At 35.0% G+C, this 23,694-nt stretch overlaps 1 protein-coding gene across 2 annotated transcripts in view; it reads left to right on the top strand.

The window, feature by feature from the left end:
- LOC106883588 (ethanolaminephosphotransferase 1) overlaps positions 1 to 23,694 on the top strand; it is a 134,559-nt gene that overhangs the window by 17,742 nt on the left and 93,123 nt on the right. Inside the window, exon 1 of one of the 2 annotated variants that reach the window (XM_089357263.1) lies at positions 13,001 to 13,078. The exons of the other annotated variant lie outside the window; for it this stretch is intronic. Coding sequence (XP_089213389.1) covers positions 13,022 to 13,078 — 57 coding nt within the window. The 5' untranslated portion in view covers positions 13,001 to 13,021. Of the gene's footprint in view, positions 1 to 13,000; positions 13,079 to 23,694 lie in introns of those variants that run through there. 2 annotated transcript variants of the gene reach the window in all.

Genomic DNA, 23,694 nt, shown 5'->3' with positions numbered 1-23,694 from the left:
AATTCAAGATTCATTATTTTTTTCAGTGTAGATATACCACCCCAGGTTTATATGTATTTACAATAAACTCCTGGTATTTCAGATATTCTGCACAACTGATCTAGATGGTTGTTAGTTCATTCATGTCACCTTTGTATTCTGTTAGTAGTAAATAAACAAGGTTTTATTCTTGCCCATGCAATATAGCATTATTTTTGATATTTAGTCAGAGAAAGGCCTCATAGTAGCAGAAATACTAGTTTGGCAAACAAAATTCCTGGCGTCAGTTATGAATGACTCTTTATAGTCTTAGTTCAAATCCTTCTGGGGTTGGCTTTTTCCCCTTTGTCTTTCCAGGGTCGATAAAATGAAGTACCTGTTAAGCAGTGTATTCTACCCTTCACAGTATTTGTGGTCCTGTGTCATTAGGGGAGACCATCCTGGACTGCTAAAGTTGACATTCAGCTTATAATTTTGAAGTTGGTGTGTGCACCATGAGGAGATTTTGATTAGTACTAGCCCTGATTGAGCTCACCTTGATGAAAGACATTCCATCCATGACTATCCTAATTTATAACCACATCAGCCAATATGTGTGTGTGTTTTAAAACCCTTGATTTGGCTGGTATTTAAAGCAGATTGAAAAATCACGTAGAGGTTTCATCGTTTGCTTGTTCAAGATTTGGTGTATGGCTGAAATTATTTAAGACTAACCACTTCCCCTTTTTTTAACTATAGTTAAAGTAGAATCTAGACAGGAATTAAAGGTTACTAAAAATTTTACATTAGACAAAATTTGTGTTCAGATTAAATAATTGTATGACAAATTAACAAAATTTCATTATTAAAAGTTATATTTTCATTGGAAATAACTGTTACATTAGTTGACCAGCTTTATAACTGGAAATTTATACATTTGTACATTCCAGCTTTAATTGTAAAAAAGGGAAGCCTATCCTTTACTTTCCAGAGACAGTCCCCCAAAACACCTTTTGCTTGTTAACTCTTTAGCATTTAATCCAGCCATACCTGGCCCAAATATTCTACCTGTTTTATGTTAAAACTGACTAAATGCAACCTGGCACACCTACCCTACAAGGTTATTCTAAAAATATACAAACACACGATCAAAATCTTGAAGCTACAAGATGATGCATGGTTAGTACAAAACAATGTGAATAAAAAAGCAATACGCTCGACAAAGAAACCTGAATGCTAAAGGGTTAAATCTCAGATTTATATTTGTATGGTGAATACTCCACACTTACTTCTGAAGTTTACAACATACATATTCTATTTTCCTACTTTTACTTATTGTTTTGGGTATTTTATGAGTGATACTTGAATTATGTGACTAATATTCTTAACTTTACTGTAATGACAATGCGTTTTTTTCTTAAATTTTCTTTCTATTCTAGTAGTACTGAATAAAAAAAAAAAATGAATCTGACTTTTTATGTTATTAAATACTAGAGGGATAGGAGACATTCAATAGAAACTTTTGTAATGTTTTTTAAAAAAAATTTTTTTTATTTTAAGGAAAGAAATTTGTGCCATCTTGCCATAGCTAATAGCATTCTTTCCTCCCGTGCGTGTGTGTGTGTGTGTGTGTGTGTGTCATCATTATCATCATCATAATTATTTAATGTGCTTTCTTTCTATGTTGGTATGTGTGCAGATATGTGTGTGTGTTTTATATATATAGGTGTGTGTGTGTGTGTGTGTATAGGTGCAAGAGTAGCTCTGTGGTAAGTAATTTGCTTCCCAACCACATGGTTGCGGGTTCATACCACTACAGCATGGCACTTTGGGCAAGTGTCTTCTACTATAGCTTTGGGCTGACCAAGGCCTTGTGAGTGGATTTTGTAGATGGAAATTGAAAGAAGCCTGTGTGGTAAGAAGCCTGCTTCTTAACCACAGGGTTCTGGGTTCAGTTCCACTGCATGGCATCTTGGGCAAGTGTCTTCTACTAAAGCCTTGTGAGTGGATTTTGTAGACAGAAACTGAAAGAAGCCTTTTACATACACACACACACATACACACGCACACACATACACATGTGTGTGTGTCTTTGTGTCTGTTTGTCCTTGCATTACTGCTTGACAACTGGTGTTAGTGTGTTTACATCACCGTAACTTTGTGGTTTGGCAAAGAAGACCAGGAGAACAAAGCTTAAAAAATAAGCCCTGGGGTCGATCTGTTTGACTGAAACCCTTCAAGGTAGTGCTCCAGCATGGCTGCAGTCAAATGACCGAGACAAGTGAAAAGATGTAGGTGAGAATATTTGTGGGTGTGTGTATATAGGCGCAGGAGTGGCTGTGTGGTATGAAATTTGCTTCCCAGTTGCATGGTTGTGGGTTCATACCACTACTGCATGGTACCTTGGGCTGACCAAAGCCTTGTGAGTGGATTTTGTAGACAGAAACTAAAAGAAGCCCATCGTGTGTGTGTGTGTGTGTGTCTGCATGTGTTTGTGTCTATCCCCTCACTACTGTTTGACATTTGGTATTTTTTTTGTGTTTACATCCCTGTAACTTAGCAGTTTGGCAAAAGAGATTGATAGAATAAGTACTGGGGTTAGCTCATTTGACTAAAATTCTTCAAAGGCCTACAGTCTAATGACTGAAACAAGTAAAAGATAAACGGTGTGTGTGTGCGCGTGTGTGCGTGTGTGTGTGCGTGTGTGTGTGTGTGTGTGTGTGTGTGTGTAACTGCTGATGTATTTCATATGTTTGTTTACATCTGATGAATTAAAACAACTTCATTCTTTAGATTTTGATATATTACAACTATATCTCATTTCATATGGTTCTGTGTGAAAAATGGCAGATGATAATATTTAGGACCTGCCGTCAGATATTTCTTCAATAAGGCAGCTTCAAAACATATTTTCAAAACTAATTTCCAAATAATTCCTCAGTTATTGATTTTTATCTTCAATCTTATTTTTTAATTTATATTAATTCTTGAGACTTACATAGCAAAACAGAGATTTTAAGATATTCTATAGGGTTTGTTGTTAGACTATTATTAATTTAAAATCTTTTTCTATATTATGTGGAGTAAGGATCTTTTCATCTAGGTTAAATACTGATTGATTCAACTTTGAGCCCAACTAGGAAGTAATTTGGAAGATGTTTGTATAAACAACATCTTTAAATCATAAATCATTTTTGCTAATTTCATAATCAACACTGAAGTCTTTTGTGGCCAAGCGTATGGCTTGATCCCCTCAACTGGCAAACCAAAATGAAGCTCTTGTTTTTCATTATTCCAAGTTGAAATACAGCCTTCCAGGCAGATGTGCTAACTTGAATAGAGAAACATATATAAAGGATAGTGATACTGATGTCAACTAATTGTGTGTCAGTTTTTCTGACACACAATCTCTAAGATGAATAAAACCAGCCTCAATACAAATATGGTGTTTTTAGTAATACAAATGTTATTAAGGGGAATATTTCTACTTTTTGGTTGGAATTCATATTCCAATAATATTTCTGATATCTCTTAGTTTATTTTATTATAATTGAGCTCAGTATATTTTTTGTTATGACCAAATGTATGCGCAGTCTTTGAAATGCTATAGTGAACTGTATGTGGGTCCTTAGTTTGAAACAAAATAGTTTTGCTCTCTGTGCAGTTGACTTGCTGCCTATCAACTAACTGAGCATTTAGTGATAAGTATTACTGATATATTGTCTTCAGATCTATTGCTTTGTATTTTTTCATTAGCAGCATAAGAGTAATTGCAATAAACAAACTTGATGATACAGGAAGCTGTTGTCTACTCTATCACATAACACTTATTTCAAACATGAAAGTATCAACAGTTAGTTTGGCAGCTATTATTATTTAATAAACCATGAAGACTTTCAAAATGCCTGACAGTAAGATATTGCATCCAACTGTTTATCAGTTCTCTTTTACTTGTTTGAGACATTGTGCTGCAGTCATGTTGGGACAGCACTTGAAGGGCTTTAGTCAAACAAATTGCAACTAGTACTCACCCTTTTTTAAGTCTGTTACTTATTCTGTCGAGTTCTTTTGCTGAACTGCTAAGTTACAAGGATGTAAACAGACCAACATCGGTTGTCAAGCAGTAGAAAGACATATGCACACACATGCGTGCGCGCGCACACACACACACACACACACACCATGTGAGCACTGCCTGAAATTGCATGAAGGCACCAGATGTGTTATAAAATGCTGTCTGTGTTGTTTTCATCACACGAAACTATTAGTAGCTAATAAAAATTTATACTATATTCATTAAACACACGAAATGGATAACTTTTTTTGTCGTCTTTCCTTCACTGAACACTACACTATATATATATATATATATATATATATATATATATATATATATATCATGAGCTGCTGTAGGTTTCTGTCTACTAAATCTACTCATAAGGCTTTGGTTGGCCCAGGGCTACAGTAGAGGGTACTTCCCAAGGTACTGACTGTGCAAATATTTAATTTTACCTAATTAGCTGATTCATGTTACAGACTGAGAATTGATATAACGTATATACGGTGTAAAATGTGTGATGTAGTTTCAAAACTAAGAAATTATGAACTGGATATTGTTCATTTAACTTCGAAGATGTTTCTGTGCACCATTCAACAGTTTTAAATCATCTAAAAATAAAAAAAAAATTTGATGATTGTGAAAGATTGCACATCACATGTTATATATAATTATTTTAAAACCCGTTAATGACTCATATGTGTCTGTATATCACCCACATATGTGTGTTCATGTACTCCTGAATACACTTGACTAATTCATAACTTACTAATGAAAAGTCTAATGAGCAAAAATATCTTACAAAAGGGGAAGCTTTAGAGATTTTTTTTTAATCATGTTCATTGTTTAGAGTTCAAAAGTCACGATAAACTGACTTGCATAAAAAAAAGATCACACCATTCTTGAACATAGTGTCTCAGGTTGATCATTGCTTGATTAGGCTTCCTGATTTACACTCTTATCTACCCTACCTAATAGGATTATTCATATTACTCCTTCAGTGACTAACATCAATGATAATTTTCTTAAATCAGCTAATTTTTCACAATTACTTATGTCCAATATTATAAGACTTGTTAGACTTTCTCTGCTTTGCTGAGAAAGTCTATCAAAACTGAACCATGCCTCCTGTATTTCTTCATCAAATATGAGGTGAACACATTCATTGTTTTCCTCGGTGGTGGAAGCTGCAGGTCGTCCAGATCTTGGATCATCTGTAAAACTCTGCCTTCACCTCCTAAATTCAGCTACCCACTTTTGCACTGTTGATAAAGATGGCGTGTCATCCTCTAATGTAGCAAGCATGTCAGCATGAATGTCCTTGGGGGCCAAACTCTTTTTCTGCTGGTACTTGATAACACTATGATGCCATATTTTGATAACATTATGATGCCATATTTTGTCCATTTTCAAGTCGCTACTAGTTACTTTTAAAGCCTTCTTTGAACAGTCAGGTGTCAGTTTACCTGGAAAGAAGCAATGCAGTTATATATAAGAGAGCTGAAATGAATGCATGCAAGATTCCATAGCTCTACCTTCAGAGTCACTCTATGAACTTTTCAACCCATATCTGTACTTTTAACTGGATTTTTGCTTTTCAGCTACATTAACTATGTTAACACTAACTTAACTATTCACGTTACTGTCTGAATAGAAATAGTATAATATTGTAGTGTGCTATAAAATATTATACTATAATGGAAATAGCATAATATTGTCTATTTATATTGACTGTTGATTCGAGTCAATGTTTTAATGTTGGTTATCTTGTAAGGTGGTTAGCTGGCAGAAGCGTTAGCATGCCGGGCGAAATGCTTAGCAGTATTTCATCTGTTTTTATGTTCTGAGTTCAAATTCCGCTGAGGTTGACTTTACCTTTCATCTTTTCGGGGTTGATAAATTAAGTACCAGTTGCATACTGGGGTTGATGTAATCGACTGGCCCCCCTCCCCAAAAATTTCGGGCCTTATGCGTAGAGTAGAAAAGAATATTGGTTATCTTGTGAGATGCCTAAAGCTATTCCTTACCAGTTTTAAAACTGGTAAGGAGTAGCTTTTAGTTTCAAAACTTTGCGTTTTGACTTCAGGTTATTACTGAGTATGCATGTTTGTGTATATGTATACCTGTTAAAAAAAAGCTTCACTGAATTTATAATACTATTGTTCAGTTGTTTCGTAATGTCTATCTTCAGTTCTTGTCTTTGTTAACATAAATGAATAGTTACAGGCATGGTTGTATCATTTCTCAACCATGCGGTTTCAGGTTGAGTCCAACTGTATGGCACTTGAGGCATGTATATTCAACTGTAGCCCTGGGTCAGCCAAAGCCCTGGGTGAATTTGGCAGATAGAAATTAAAAAGAAGCCCATTGTGTGTGTGTGTGTGTGTGTGTGTGTGTGTGTGTGTGTGTGTGTGTGTGTGTGTGTGTGTGAAATTGTGCTTGTGTTTTATATCTGTGCTTTCTTTTATGAAAATCATAATTGGATGGCATTGTTGTTGGTACCTCTGTCAATAAACTGTTCCTTTGCTTTGTACTTCTTAAGCCATGTGGAATACAAGCCAACTGAAAATTAGTGTCAGGAAGAGTATCTATTTGTATAACAATGACTCAGCATCATATTTGTCTAACCCATACTATCAGAAAAACTGATGTAAAAATGAATGAAGGAAGGGCAGTGGATTGGCAAAATTGGTCATGTGCTAATTTAGTTATGACCATTTATGATCTTTGCTTCAATCTCATCTGTGTTTATAAGACAAAGTTACTGGTTGAGTACTGTGTACTCTGTCCTCTCCCTCTAAGTTACATAATGGCCTTTTGCCTTTCATCTTTTCATGTTTGATCAAGTAACAATCATATATTAAATATTACAATTGACTATATCTTCCAGGATCTGTAGCAATGTAATTACATATGAAAGAACCATCATTAGTACTGTCATGCCATCATTAGATATCTTTTCTCTGGATCCAACTGTAGTATTATTATATATGCTATCAGTAATGTGTGTTAATCCCCTCTGGGGAAACTGTGTGTGTGTGTGTGTGTGTGTGTGTGTGTGTGTGTGCTCGCGCACGCACACACAAACACACACACACACACATGTGCGCGCTTGCTGATCAATAAGTGTCCGGACTGTTGCCATAGTAACGAAGCTAAAGAATGCAGAGTAAAGCTGCTCGGCACAAATTGACCTTGAACTCTGCTGTGCATGTGCACTAAGTTTTGATATTTTAGCTCACTGCTGCTTCTTACAACACTGCTTGGAAGGAAGGTGTGTAGTATGTGATTGTTGCATTGAACATGACAGAGAAAGTTGTCATGGCAGTACCTGCTCAGAGGCCTACACAAAGTTGCAGAAAGTGTATGAAGAGAAGTGTATGAGCTGCACACAAGTGTACGAGTGGTTCAGACGTTTCGTAGATGGCTGAAAAAATGTTGATATCGATGAACGTTCTGGGAGACCTGCAACCAGCAGAACTGAGAAAAACATTGCAAATGTGCATGCAGCTGTGAGTTATCAGAGGATGTGCAGATTAGTTACGGTTCAGTTCAGTCCATTATCACTGAAGATTTGGGTATGAGATATGTGTCAAAACTGTTTTCAGCTGACCAAAAAGACACTCGAGGTTTCAGTTGCACAAGATCTTGATTGTGTTGAGAACGATGAAAACCTTTTGAAAACTTTGCATTGGACTCTGAGCAGGTATTGCCAAACTTTTGGCAAAATTTGATGCAGATTCTCTGCTCAATTTTCTCTGTCATGGTCAGTGTCATGATCACACACTACACATGTTCCTTTGAAGCACTGTTGTAAACAGTGGAAGTGAGCTAGAACATTAAAACTTAGTGCACATGCACAGCAGAATACAAGGTCAATCTGTACCAAGTGGCTTTACCGTGTGATCAGCTCTCATATAGATATCAAGAAGTAAAAGGGATTAATAAATCCAGGCAGATATCTATAAAGCATGAGGTGTTAAATGAATTTGGTTAACTATATCCAACAATCAGATAACAATAAATGCAAATAGAATAAACATTCAAGATAATTCTTCATGTATGGCAAAGTAAATCCAAATATCATTTCAAGAAATTCAGAGTATAAGACAACAAAAATAAGAAAGGAGAAAATCACATCTTTAATTGATGATTGCACCATACATTACCAACTATCATTTCTATTGTGTCAACATATTTAGATACAGAAAAAGTTATGTTAATTTGACTGGTATTTTATACCAGTCAAATTAATGCATCTGAAAATATATGCAAACACAGATTATCAAAGCAATTCAAAATACTTTAAATTAAAAGTGAACTTAGAAAATATCTCTAATAAATGAATGCATGCAAAAATAAATGTGAAGAAGAAATATAATATTTTAAGAAAATCCAGTTTAATATTTAACTTTTGATGACGTCAGTATGTAATGAATGAATAGGAACATAGAAATCCTATGTCATGACAATTAGTTTTCTATCAATTAAATATGCTAAGAAATGTTTTAGAAAAATTATGCCTATCAGTTTGTAGGAAAAGCAATCATAATTGATGGGTTATTTAGTATTGAAATATTTAAATGTTCTATATTTATGAGAACATTTCATTGTAAAATTACTTTTACAATTCAATAATATCAATTTAGAAGTAATTATGTTATACATTTCCTCAAGGCAAAGATCAGAAACTTATTCTTAAACAAGAATGTTAAGAGTGACTCTGAAGTTTCGGCCAGCTAAATCATCATCACACTGCAATGCATTAGAGTTAGTTTTGCCTTTATATAGTCTATGTTGAGTGCGGTGGTAATTAAGTTTTCATGGTTTATTATGGAAAGGTGTTTTGGAAACATTTTGATTAAATTTGGGGTTATTGTTTAGAATTTATCAATGCACGTTGAACTTTGTAAACACGTATGTAGTTTCTCTTTTGTTAGGTAAGCATGAGGTATGACAGTATTTTTTATTGATTTTGGTGGATTTAATAATTTGTTTTGACAATGTAAGGGCCAAAGGTACAAAGTCCAGTATTTAAGCCCTTAGGAATTGGGTGTGTCAACTTATTTTTCAAAAGTATGTAGGTGGTAAATTTAGGCTAATCATGTTGATATTTAGGATATTTCTTGTTTTCATTTGTAAGGTTGGGGTGATTAATCAGGCATGTCATGACTTCGTTAGTATTGAAAGTTGTTTCTTTTGTGCCTTTATGTTCACAAAAATATTTGAGTAAAGGTTGTATGTTTATGTTTCTCTTTAACATTGTTCTATAAGCAATTTGATTAGTATATAGGGATTTTAACCTTCCTGTTTCGTGGAGGTAGAGTTTGTTTGCTGTTTGTTCAATTCTGTTTGAGATATATGCTAAAGTGGGGCTGATATAGGTGTGTATATATTTATGTATAAAAATGGGAGCAAAAATATATAAGACTAACTCTAATACATCACAGTCTGATCATGGCTTAACTGGTTGAAACTTCAAAATCACTGCCAACAACATTCTCATTTATGAATATAAATTTGTACTTTACAAAAGTATAGAGTAACCCATCAGATTAATGTAAAATAGTTTTTATTATAACTAAATGCACACACACATTTAAAACTGGCTTTTACTGGATTGTACTATACTCTCTTTATCCAATTGCCATTCTTTACCTCTCAGCTCCCACTTCTGACCTTTTCCTCTTGGCGAGGGAAGGGAGCTCTGTCAGTCAACCATTCCTTATAAACTTTGACTTTTCTTGTTTTCTAAGGTTTTTTTTTTTCTTTCCAACTTGCATCACACTTCACATATCTTGAAGAGTTTTGATATTTAAGGAAGCCTCTGTTCTTTTCTTGCTTAAGACAATGCATTACTCTTTCTCGCAGTTTCTCTTTTGGCATTTTTCTTTCGTCAAGAGGAACTGGATTAACAGAATCCTTAGACAAGTGAATAGAATGCCTTTTGTTATTTGGATATATTTCTTTATTCGAATTCTGCTGAAGTCACCTCTAATATGCATCTTTCTGCTGGATAATAAAAGGGAGAACCAGGCAAATATTGATTCAGTTAAATTGTCTTCTCCTACCCACTAAAATTGAGGCCCTGTACTAGTGTTACATATTTCCATCACAGCTCTCACTGTCTCATTTTCATGCTGAACATAATGGTAAACACAATGACCCTTGTGGAGGAGTCACTATGTCAGAGTGCAACCTATTAGAAACAACAACCAAATCCCTCTTCACATATTTAATGAAAAAAAAAAAAAGCTAACCCATTAGATAATGTTTCTATCGATATACCATTTGAATAAAGATGGAATGATAACTGCCTTGCCGCATGCACTCTCATTGTGTGAAGTCTATATATTCTGTCATGTCCATACACCTTTTTATTGCTTGTTTTTAAATTCTATTGTTTTGTCTAGTAGCTGAAGAAACTGTAAAATAGATTTAATAGTTTAGTTGTTGCTAATATACTTGATGTTGTAAGGTGAGATATTTTAAAATTGTGATGAGAATAGTAATTTTCCAAATGACTAATTCTTGTTAAAAATGACAAGGGAGATAATCACAACTTTAAATTTCAATGACTATAAAATGCAATGCAGAAAGATTTACAGAAAATAATGGTTTTTGGTTTCTGTTTTTCCATCTTCCATAGGTTTTGTGAGAAATACAAACTCATTGATATAAACCGTACACGCTACTTTTTTTCATTTGAGAAATTTTTTTTTCTCATGAACTTCAAATGAAATGAAACCTTTTGATGATTCTAACAGATTTTCTTTTTTTTTCGTAAATTATACGCCCCCCCCCAAAAAAAACCTCATGCCTCACTGGAATAATAATTATTATTGCTACAGTGATAGTAGCTATTGGAATATATTTTATAAGCTGGAATCGTTCTCAATATCTTTCATGTAACTATTTTCCAGGCTTCTGGAATTTCTTTGATGATGCTGATGAGGATGGATTTTTTTCCTTTTTAGCCAACTGGTAATGTTAGGACGATTATAAACAATTCGTCTGCACAATATTTGTTCAGACCGAAAAAAAAAGTCGGTGTTGGGATAAGGCTAACAGCTGTAAATTCGTTTCGATTCTTAGGAGTTTCCTGCTGCAGCAGTGTACCACCTGTAACTATCCACCAATGCATTGCTTATCAACCCACGTATATTACAGATTTGAGTAAACTAAAATTTGCATATTTAATATTTTTTTTACAATGAAATCGGACATTAAATTATTGGTGTGTCAAGTATTTCGTTACACATCTGTTTTATCGAACACTAATTGTGGTCAATATAAAGATCCTCATCCGTTAACGAAAACAAAACCTGCTGTGTAGAAAACAAATATGAAAAAAAAAAAAAAAAAAAAAAATCAATTTGCGCAAACGACTCTGGGGGTGGGGAGAGGACTTTCGGAAAATTCACAAGACCCAATTCCCCCTCATAACTTTCAGGAAAATGGATATATATTAAAAAATAAATAAATAAAATAAACGCAACAACCTCCCCTCCCAATTCTACGACCTTGGCCTTCAAGCAGGCTATCCACATGCTAGAAATAACAGCCAAATCTCAAATGAGCAAGGCCATTTTCAGTTCCACAAACACACGATGTTTTGCGCTGGTCAAATGATTCTCTTTAATTTCACTTTGTCACAGTATTTCTTTGCTATTTTTACTTTTCTTTTTTCAAAAGAGCTTGCTGTTATTTCTGTACTCATATTTTTTGTAACTTTCAAAACAAAACAAAAAAATATAAAAAATAAACACTTTAATTTCACATGAATTACTTTGTCATATTACTGCGGGAAATTACTCTGAAAGAAATTTTTGCAGAAAGGTGAGTAGATTGATTACATATTTCTTTCATTATGTTATCGCAGTTTTGTGAGATTTGGCTGTTATTTCTAGCATGTGGGTAGCCTGCTCGAAGGCCAAGGCCGTAGAATTGGGAGGGGGTTGGGACATTTTTTTTTTGTTTGTTGAAAAATTGAATTTTTTTTACAAACAAATTTTTTTTCAGAATCAGATGCGGATCTTTCTGATTTGGCGGGCGCTACTTGTTTTCTTAACGTTTCTTATCGAAACATTTTCAAACTTGGTACACTGGTAGAATGTGTCATACAAAACATCTTTTACTCTTAGTGTGATGCACATTGGGTTTAGACACTGGGAAAACCGCTGTAACTTTTTTATTTTTTCATTTTGGCGATTTTCGCTTTCGATAATGTATTCTACATATCACGGTCATGCGATTCCCCCTATAAAATGTGCACCTTTAGTGTTATTGAGAAAATTTTAAATAAAAAGTGGCGCCCGCCAAATCAGAAACCTCCTCCGATTTTTCCCTAACTTTCAGAAAAATGGATATATATTGATTTTTTTTTTATTTTTTTTTTTACGGAATCCCATGTTTTCGGCTATGGAGAATCTGAAGATCTTGTGATCTCCCCACCCCTAGGTTCGTTTGTGCAATTTTTTTTTTCATATTCGTTTTCTACACAGTTGTTAACACCCAGCAGGCTGGGGTTTATTTTTTGTTTTCGTTAACTGGTGAGGATCTTTATATTGGTCCTAATTGTTTGCGCGTATAAACACACACACCCCTTCATTGTACGTTTTTGTTTACTTCCGCTGTATCTCGTTCTTTCCCTCGTTTCATTGACTAAATACCTGTCTCACACTTTTTATTTCTTTTTCTTCTATTTCTTCATATACGTAGTCCCTCTCTCTCTGTCTCTCTGCTTCACTTCTCTCCCCCCCTGTCTGTCTTTCATGCTTTGTTTCTATTCTCCCGTTCGTTTTCTCTCTATCTCTTTTTTTAATCTCTCTCTCTGCTTCCTTCTCTTCCCCCTCTATGTCTTCATATCGTCCATCCCATTCACTGCCTCTCTATCCGTCATTGCATAAATCCCAACAGTCTTTTGCAACGGCATCTCTGATTGGTCAATAGAGCATATATTACCGATCAAACGCTCGCATTTACAATATTGTCTGCTCTATCAAGATGGCTGATATAGTCGGTCTCACACCGTCTATTCTTGCCGGTTTTGACAAATACAAGGTATGTTTAATGTTGTTTCTTGTTCTGCCTATACCTATTCAGTTCTGCCAACATAAACTCACTCAAGACTATTAAATGTAACCGTGTTGTCTATAAAAATGCACTATTTACCCTCTCCTTTCGCTTTTCATTTACCATGTTTTCTCTCTCACACGACTTTCATTTTATATTTCACACCAAACACTGTCCGAGTATCCTCGGGTTGTTAAATGAAATATTTATGTAATACCTCGATTTAAACGAGAAGAGGGGAAACGGGGGCACAAACTGAATGCTCGGCTAACGACCAAGCATTTTTCCTTTATTTTCTCGTGAATGTATTTATCTCTGTATTTACTATGGAAGATATGTGAAATGTTGCTTTTATAATTTTGCCGTAAAAAGTTGGTGGGACGAGATAGAAAAGATATAAGATTTGTTGTTTGGTCGTTTAAAAGGTTTCCTTTCCCTTCAGCATTGGCATCGTCGTTGTTTTCTGGAAATTCCCTGACTGCTTTGCATGCACCCCATAAATGAATCTTAATAAACCATTTTAGAACGAAACCAACTGTTGCCGACATAGCCTATTATTTCTGTTTTAGCTAACCCATGTCTACTGTCCACTTTCGCTTGTGTACAGGTTCACTTACATCGCTATACGTGCCTTTGGAGAAAAAAAAATGACTATTACTGTATCTCATCTCTCTATCCCTTTATGGCACATACATGACCATTTGTGTAGTTTGATATCTACCGTCTTTTCGTTCAAGTCCCACATACATCGTGTTAGTTTTTCTTTTCCCTCAAAATCGCTGACCATAAGTAGTTATAAATATATAATTTAGTTTGCTCGTTCGCCCATACAAGATGTGGCGAAATAATGATTATTTCAGCACTTCTTTTTTTTTTTTTTACATTGCAAGGAAACGTACCTCCGAAAATCCCTAACCTTGGAAGCTTGAAATTGTTATAGTCAGCCAAGTTTCAGATTAGTTCAGAATAACTATTACTATTAAACCGAACAAAGTGCTCGGTTTAACCATAATAGTCGTTCTTTGGTATTCGAGTTTCTTAAATATCTTTCTAGAAAAATAATTGCTATTTTTCTTTTAACATTTTTAATCCTCCAACCCTACTTTTTTTTTCTTTTTCATTATTTTTTTTTAAACTGTCATGTTTGTAATACATCTGAAATTACCATTCTGTAAATATAGTTTTCTTCAAAATACCAAATTTTCACCTTTTTGTAAATCCATCACTACTATCGAACTCTGAATTTTTCACTATTCATATGGAAATAAGCGAATCTGGAAAATAATTTGTTTTTCAATTATTTTTTTCACATCTTGTTTTAAGACGAGATATATTTTACTCTTTGACTGTAAAAGCAACTGACCGACAGAGCTAGCACATGACTGCTGCTAAAAATAACAGTTGAACAGTATTGTAAGGGATTGCTCGTTACCCCTCCCCCTACCAATTCCATTAATTTTTTTTTTCTGTTTTGCCATTCTGTAAAAGCATCTTTTGATATTGCACAAAAATTAAATGAACACATTAAGCCTTACCTACCTGATCAGTGTCTGTGCGTTTTTTCTTTTTTTTTTTGTGTGTGTATTGGACAAGAAAGAATGAAGAAGACCAATAAGAACAGAAATCAAGATATTACTAATCAAATGTAACCTTACCATCGATCTGATTGGGAACAATAGTTTGTCAGTAAGACACCTCTCTGCTCTCCAGGAAATAAATAATATTCAATTTTTAAAAAAATGTATAGTGGAAAACTGAATAGTCATTGACAGAATTAATTCAAATCAAATTCAGTTTTACATATTTTTTTTTTTCATTTCCTGGACAAAACACATGGGCAGTTGAATGTCCTTCAGTTTGAGGCATCAATATAAAACTTTACTATACAAAAAGTATAGAAATATGGCATGAAATGGGACAGGTGTAATATGTACACGAACTGGTTTAAGCAGATGCTCCTTTTGAAAATAAGGCAAATACACACTTGCCCTTAAAACTAAAACACTCACAAACTTGTAGTTGTGCTGTTGAGAATCTGTGATTTCCTGAATTTAGAACCACAAGAATTTGTCTTATAAATTTGTGTCTATTCAGTTCCACAAAGCATACATTCAGTCTCATACACATTACATTTTAGCTACTTTATCCTGTAATTCTCCAGACAAAGACCCATAACCACTCTGACCATACATCAGTTACTTAGAAATCTGGTGTCCAGACCAACTTTAACCCTTTAGCCATATCCAGCCCAAATATTCTACAGGTTTCATGTTGAAACTGGCCAGATCCAGCCTCTCACAATGTCATTCTAAAAATAAACAATTACATCCTCAAAATCTTGAAGCTAGTAGTATTTTGTAGCTTCAAGATAAATGAGCATTACATTTGATAAATTAATCTGAATGCACACACCAAATTCTTACCAGAAACACCAAATATAAACAATTCTTACACTCAACTGCATAACAATACTGCATATGTAAAATATAGTCACTACAAATTACACACTGTACCTTATCATCCCCAGCACATAGAATCATAGTTAAAGAAGTGAAAGGCTTATTATGCACACTAAAAGCAATTGCAAGCTCTGTATTTGAATAAGAGAAAGACACGAGTGTACATTTGATTTATCATCAGTTTTACCAGTCTTGCCTGAGACCTTAATATCTCCATAACAAACTGCAAAGACCAACTTCATTTTGTGTCATCACAGATTGCACACAAACCATATGCTTAATCCATGTATAAAAATGAAACAAAAATATGCAAAGTAATCACCTGGACATGAATGGGCCTTTTTTTTTTTTTTTTTGTTCTTTTGTCACATCAAATTCCATCCCTGACAACACCTCTCATTTTTGCATGGTCACTCGCAACACGTCTGCAAAATACTATCTTTCCCACTCGGTCCTGATAAAGATACACCCGCTCCTCTTAACATACAGATGGCAGTTGCATCAAATAACTTTTCTAATTCTCAAAAACATGTTGGTTTGCATACACTGGTAAATAAATGCAAAAGAAGAGCAACTGTCATGTTTTGACCAAGTCCACCATCCCCACATTTCTCTTGGGATCACCACCAAAGTCTGCAAGAAGACGGAATTAGTGGATCATGGTCTGAATACAGTATGTCCAAACTGTCAGACTACATCCTGGAATGCACAGCTGGGACCTTGGCATGATAAAGCAAAAAATTTCTGTTTATTGCTTAACTGCCATACTTATCAAAGCTCTCCGTGGGCTAAACACTCATCTCACATAGTTTACACTTCTTTCCATATACAAACTATGTTACTTTGTAACTCATCTCATTTAGTTTTAACTGTTATCTTTTTTTTTAATATTGAATCAATAGAACAACATTGGGCTGTTTTCTCCACTTTCCACTTATTACAAAGTTATTTCAAGCATTCCTTGAAGACCACATACAGTCAAATATATATAATTTACAATAAAACTTTCCTAGATTGTTTTTTTTTTGTTTGTTTGTTTTTGTAATAGCATTCCAACCATTATGGCCTTTCACATCACTCAAAACACCACACGAGTCTGTTTGCAACCGAGGATACATAAGCTACAAAATAGCTGTAGGACAGCTTAGCTGTTGTAAGCAAATGTAGTTACACCTAAACTTCAAGCAATTTTAGAGAAAATCACTCAATACCAATTACATACTAAGAGACCTCAGCATCTGAGAGCAGAGATTCTTTTGATGCTTTACTTAACAGTCATGGTAAACCAGAGGAAAATTATGCACTGCCCCTGCACCTGGGGAGTAATCCCACTCCACCTGCTATATCTCTATTGTATATCATACATGACATAGATATTCCTATTTCTTGTATGTAATATCTAAATTATAAGTGCAACATACAAATATATCAATGCTATTTCTAAAGCACCACATGCGTAAATCTCACTGAAGGCTTAATTTAGAATATTTGACAAAAACAAAGAAAATATGCCCATTAATAAGGAGTACAGCTAATCTATCAGGTTTTGTATAATTTGGCAACTTTTCTATTACAAACAACGTCATAAACATTTAAAAGGGACCAATGAGAGAGCCTTTCAAGTGTTGAAGGATGTTTCTATAAAGTAATTTGACATGCTAAGATTAGCACTTAAATCTCTCATCATACCCTACCTCCTTAAAGAATCTTGGTATTAACTATTATGTAAACTGTTCTTTACGACATATGTGGCACACACATATAGCACCCATAGGTTATGTCAGTTTCTTAACCTTTTTACCCTTGCATAACCCTTAAAATAAATTACATGTTTTAAGGAACCCCTGCACAAAAAAAAAAAAAAAAATTATATACCATATCTTTCTCATATTTTTTTCATCGTAGTTCACATGGTAAATATCATATATACATACATACATACATATGTATATATATGTGTATATATATATATATATATATATATATGGTGGTTATATTTTTTTGATAACATAATAGGTTAGATAGGATGATGTCTATATTACAATAGCCTATAACATGTTGTGCATGTATAGTAATATTATGATCATGAAATTATCATTAACTTATCTCACTCTTTCTTGGGGATCCCCTAGAAACCTTTTGCGGAACCCTAGGATTCCAGGGAATGCCAGTTGAGAAATGCTGGGTTATGTAAACAAAGAAACTAAAGAAGCTACTCTAAAGCATTTTAGCAGTCTAATTCATAACTTATTGTATAGGGCAGTGATATGCTCTAACCTTAAGCAGTGATCCTTATTATAAGTAGCACAGAGAAAACAGTTGCTAAACTATCAGAGCTGAAGAGAAACCCATTTTTAATGCCTGTGTTGCTGGTATCATGGTAGTCCTCTATTAGTAAAAAATCTGGTGTCTTTTGTTTAAGCTTTTACCCAATTCATAGGAGTAGTGACTGAGCTATGATTACATGCTGTTGGCAAGGAACTACTCTCAGATCCTGTTTTCAGTTGTCCCATTCAATAAACCTCTCTCAAATTACACGCAGCTATCTTGAAAAGAGCATGGCTACATAACATAATCTAATCTTAGATATGTTATGCCTATATGATCGAACTAGAATGACTTTGAACATTAGCCTGATTATGATTGACATGGAGTGTAGCAACGGTTTTACTAATCACAAGAATTAATCTTAAGATCCATGTGTAATGGTGATGTTCATTCATTTTTATTTCATCTTTGATGGTTTGGAGACCTGTTTGTTGTCTCCTTGTGTAAAATCACTTGCAAGCAGCTAGATTTATTTAGATCACTGTCCCACCATCATTTTTACTTGTGCAATACATCCTGACTTTCAAAAAGCAAAACACTTTGACACTGATATTCAACTGAATTTAACATAATTTTATAATTATCATGCTGTAAGATAAAAATAATGAATTATTAAGACTAACTTTAATACTCCCATAATTGACCTATGTTGAGATGGAAAAAAACTGTTGCTAGAATTTTTGAAAACAGCAAACTATAGACTTCATCCATGCACTTAAGAAACACTTCCTTGAGACAAATAATTGAATAACTGCATTAGAATTGAGGCCTCCTATTTTTTTTTTTTTTAAATACAAGGCTGGAATTTTATTTGGGCCAGCTACTTTTGGCAGATGAAGATCATTTACACTCAAAAGTTAAAAATAAAGCAGTTGGAATGAATAGAATAAAGTTCAGAAAAGATTGGCTTTCAAATATTCAGCCTACAGTGTAATAATGGCACCTAACTCAATAAGTCCCCAATGTTTATGATTGAAAGACTACTGCTCAGAAATCTTGAACAATACTACTACTACATATGTGAATGCCCTTGGTAGCATTGCTCAAAAATGAAGGCTATTTGGCTGATTTAGCAAATTCTCCTCATGTACTTGAACCATAATCTCACCCACTTTCCTCTTTGTCTCTGCCTTCTATTACTACTATAACAAGCTGGTCCTCTGTCTAAACCCACTTTATGTATCCTGAATTCTCTATTCTTTGCATCCTTTCATATATTGCTTCAATCACTGCACATATTTTGTAATAGCTGAAACTTTTTATGCTGTGAACTTCTGGTACTTAGTAAATTTAAACACTCCTTTAGTAAGGATGCAGGTGATAATATAGTCCTAGATATTATTTTACATACATTTTTCCATGTTTGCATGGGTTGGAAGGGCATTTTTCTGCATAGCATCTTGCTACTTGTGCTGTCCTTTGTTACTGCTTTCATAAGGTTCAGCTTCTTGAAGTCACCTTTTACTGCTGCTTCCTAATAATATAGATAGGCTATCTAAAAATAAAATGAAAAATAAAAAAGATGGTCTTAGGTCTATTTGATCAATTTTGACTTAAAGCTAAACACCACAATATTACATTCACATTAGAAATACATCAGTTTCAATATTCCTTCTGTTATTAAGCCTCCTTCTCTTCATAATCTTCATCAATTGTACTAAGCTCTTTCGGAAACAGGATAGAGCGTGTCTTGTTCTCAAGAAAGGCAACCTCCATGACTCTGCTAGCTTCCAACATATGAGAGGTGATGGCAGCAACCAATATGCATCCTACATACATTACGCCAAACCAGCACTGGCTCCATGAACAGAAATTTCATATCTTCCAATGTGGTATTGCCAATCAATGATATAGGCACACACGTGGTTGTGTGGCAAGAAACTTGCTTCCCAACCACATGGTTCCAGGTTCAGTCCCACTACGTGGCACTTTGGGCAAGTGTCTTCTATAGCCTCGGGCTAACCAAAGCTTTGTGAATGGATTTGGTAGACAGAAACTGAAAGAGGCCCATTGTGTGTATGTATATATATATATATATATATATATATATATATATATATATATGCATGTGTTGGTGTGTTTACATCCCCATAACTTAGCTGTTCAGCAAAGGAGATAGAATAAGTACCAAGCTTAAAAAAAAAAAGATAAAAATCACTACACACATCAATAAAACCTTACTCCCCACTACCCCAAATATAAGCAGCATGCAACTAGAACCCTTGAAGTTGCTACAAATGCTAGATCTCACCATCAGTGAGGATTTCCTCTGGTGAACACACATAAAAATTACTGCATTACAAAACTTGGCCTTCTACATCAGGACCAGAAAATATTTTAGATTTTTAACAACTATTGCTCATCTACAAAGCTCAGGTTAACTTGAAATGGAGTACTAGTCTTATAACTAGGACTACATATGCTACACACACTCCCAGATATCTTACATTCCATTAAAAAAAAGGCCATTTGACTGACTGGTTTGAAGTTCCTCACTATCACATTTCCAACCTATGGCCTACTTGACATATTAGCTTATCTCCCAATGTTACTGTGGTCTCTGACTTTGAGAACTGGACAACTGGTCTTGCTTATGCATTCCCAATTTGCTACTACCCCCCCCCCCCAACTTATGCACTCCCAATTTGCTACTACCCCCCCCCCCCCCCCCAACTTATGCACTCCCAATTTGCTTCTCTTTCTTTCATTATCTGTATCATTTAAATCCTCATTCCCCATTAAGGTCTCTCTCTACCTTCCTTCCCAGAATGTATTTTATTTGTAGTCATCTATTTGCAACCATTTAAGAGGAATATTATCAATGCATGTTGCTGGTCTTAGGGGGCCAGTGAAAGATACCAGTACAGACCCTTCTACTAGACCAGGAAAATATAAATCTTTTTATTTGATCAAAATTAAATCAATTTGGTTGCTTATTTAGTTAGAAACAGTAGCTGAATGTTCCGCAAACCACATGCTACTGAAGTAGAAATGGGAAGGACGTATTAGGTAGTGTAGTCTGGAGTACACTATACATAGATAAAAACTGATAGTCTAGTTACAATTGAAAACTTTTTGATCAGAGATCTGCTGAATCAGGGCTGCCTAGGGCTAAATAACTTGATCTATATCTTCATTTTTAGCCTACAGACGATTTCCTTCTCCGGAAAATCATTCTAAGAAATAGAAAACGAGATAATTGAATAACTATTTTTAAAATTGGCACAAGGCCACAAATTGCGAAGGAAAATATAGTCAATTATATTAACTCCATATCTGAGGGATACTTGTTTTTTTTAACTTCTTAGCAACTAGAGGGAAATTTTGACACAGGCATAGCTGTGTGATTGTGAAGTTTGCTTCCCAACCATGTGCCACTGCAGGGGACCTTGGGCAAATGTCTTCTACTATAACCCCTGGTTGACCCAAGCCATTTGATTGGATTTAGAAAGATAGTGAAAAAAACCCTGTCATCTGTGTGTGTGTGTGTGTGTATATATATATATATATATATATATATATATATATATATATATATAAAGGGCATTACTACAAAGTAATGCCACACACTAAACTTCCCAAATAAACACATTTAGTACCGAATGTGAGGAAAGCAATTCCTCGCGTTCAGTACTAATTGTGTTTATTTGGGAAGTCTAGTGTGTGGCATTATTCTGTAGTAATGACCTTATATAAATATAAACGAATAATTATATTCTTGGGAATAGAAATTTCCCTTATGAATTTTTTTACACACTGGCTTCCTGATAAAATTCTTGTAAAAGATTTTAATCCTTTTTTGAATTTATCATACATATATATATATATGTATATATAATCTCCATCCATTCATTTATTCATCTTTTAGTGTCCATGTCTGATGCTGGCATGGGTTGGACAGTTTAACATAATCTGACAGATATGAGCATCACATTGTGCTCCAATGTCTGCTTCATTATAGTTTCAAAGTCTGGAAGCCTTTCTTCATGCCAAACACATCAAAAATGTATTCAGTGTCATTTTCATGGCACCAGCATTGGGTTGCCATACTGTTAACAAGACTAATATCTCCTTTGACAGAATAGGGCTACAGTAAGGAAGGCGGTAGCTTTATGCTAGGAAATGTGAGGTTACAGTTTGAAAGAAAGAGCCAGAACAGAACATGGTTCTTGCTGTTGAGGAGGTACATGGTTACTCACATGATAGGAGTGTGTTTGGAAGTAACAGAGGTGAGCTGAAAAAGAGGTAAAATAGTGATGACGAGGTGTCAGAGTGGACCTTGAAAGTACAAAGTGAATAGGAGTAGGGACAGATTGGAGTGTAAATGAGTAGAGTTTGTAAGTGTGTATGGGGAGTGTGAGAGGTAGGGAATAGCTTATGGGGGTGAATATAATGAATGACGGACAGGTGCTGAAGGATGGTAAATGTTAAAGGGAAGGTAAGGAAGAGTATGTGATGACTGCAGCAATTGAATTGTTTTTGCATAATGAAAGAAAAATAATCTTAGTCTCTCAACTCCCAGTTAGAAACAAAGTTGTCAATCTGACCTTTCTGACCATGACAGTAAAGAAAAATGTTAAATACTAATGGGAATGGTTGTAGTTTCTTGTGTTATCATAGAACTTTGCTGTTCTACCCATCTATTGAAATAAAGAGAGTCTGGGTCAGTCCTGTAACTCTGGTAGAGAATATTAATTCAGATAGTCTGTATCATCACCTTCGTTATTATCTTTCCATGTTTGCATGGGTCAGACAATTTGTTGGGGTTGGATGCCCTTCCTGTTGCTAACCTTCACTTGTTTCCAAATAAGGTAATATTTTCACAGAAGACTGGAAATTAACGACACTGCTCACATGACAGACATTTATTAAGACAAGGAGACTACACTCTCGGAGTGGTTCTACACTCTTGGAGTGGTTGGCGTTAGGAAGGGCATCCAGCTGTAGAAACTCTGCCAAATCAGATTGGAGCCTGGTGTCGCCTCCTGGTCCACTAGTCCTCAGTCAAATCGTCCAACCCATGCTAGCATGGATAGCGGACGTTAAACGACGATGATGATGATGAGACTAATATGTGCACACACACATATTACGGGCTTTTTTCAGTTTCCCTCTAACAAATCCACTCAAAGTTTAGGTCAGCCTTATGTGGGCTATAATAGAAGACTTTGTGGTTGGGAAGTAAAATTCTTATCACACGGCCATGCCCGTGCCTGTTACGAAAACTATTTTCCTAAGTATGCTTATGAAGGAGTTTGGAGAATGTTAGTTGACAGGATTCTACTACTTAGTTAGAAAATATGAATTGAAAAGGGAGTAGATCAGATTCTTTCCTCTAAAAGGCATTACTTGATTCTTTCTTTCTTTTCTTTTATTTGTTTCAGTTACTTGACTGCAGTCATGCTGGAGCACTGCCTTGAAGGGTTTTAGTCGAACAAACTGACCCCAAGGCTTATTTGTTTTAAGCTTTGTACTTAGTTAAGGGGATGTAAACACACCAACACTGGTTGTCAAGCTGTGATGGTTGGGGGGCAAACAAAGACACACTAATAATACATATACATATATATATATATATATATATATATCATCATCATCATCATCATCGTTTAACTTCCGCTTTCCATGCTAGCATGGGTTGGACGATTTGACTGAGGACTGGTGAAACCGGATGGTAACACCAGGCTCCAGTCTAATTTGGCAGAGTTTCTACAGCGGGATGCCCTTCCTAACGCCAACCACTCAGTGTAGTGGGTGCTTTTACGTGTCACCCGCACGAAAACGGCCACGCTCGTAATGGTGTCTTTTATGTGCCAC

This window comes from Octopus bimaculoides, chromosome 9, assembly GCF_046866305.1.
Source record: "Octopus bimaculoides isolate indiv1 chromosome 9, ASM4686630v1, whole genome shotgun sequence".
Classification (NCBI taxonomy): Eukaryota; Metazoa; Mollusca; class Cephalopoda; order Octopoda; family Octopodidae; genus Octopus; species Octopus bimaculoides.
The sequence above is the reverse complement of the archived record's forward strand: the minus strand, read 5'-3'. Positions and strand labels throughout refer to the sequence as shown.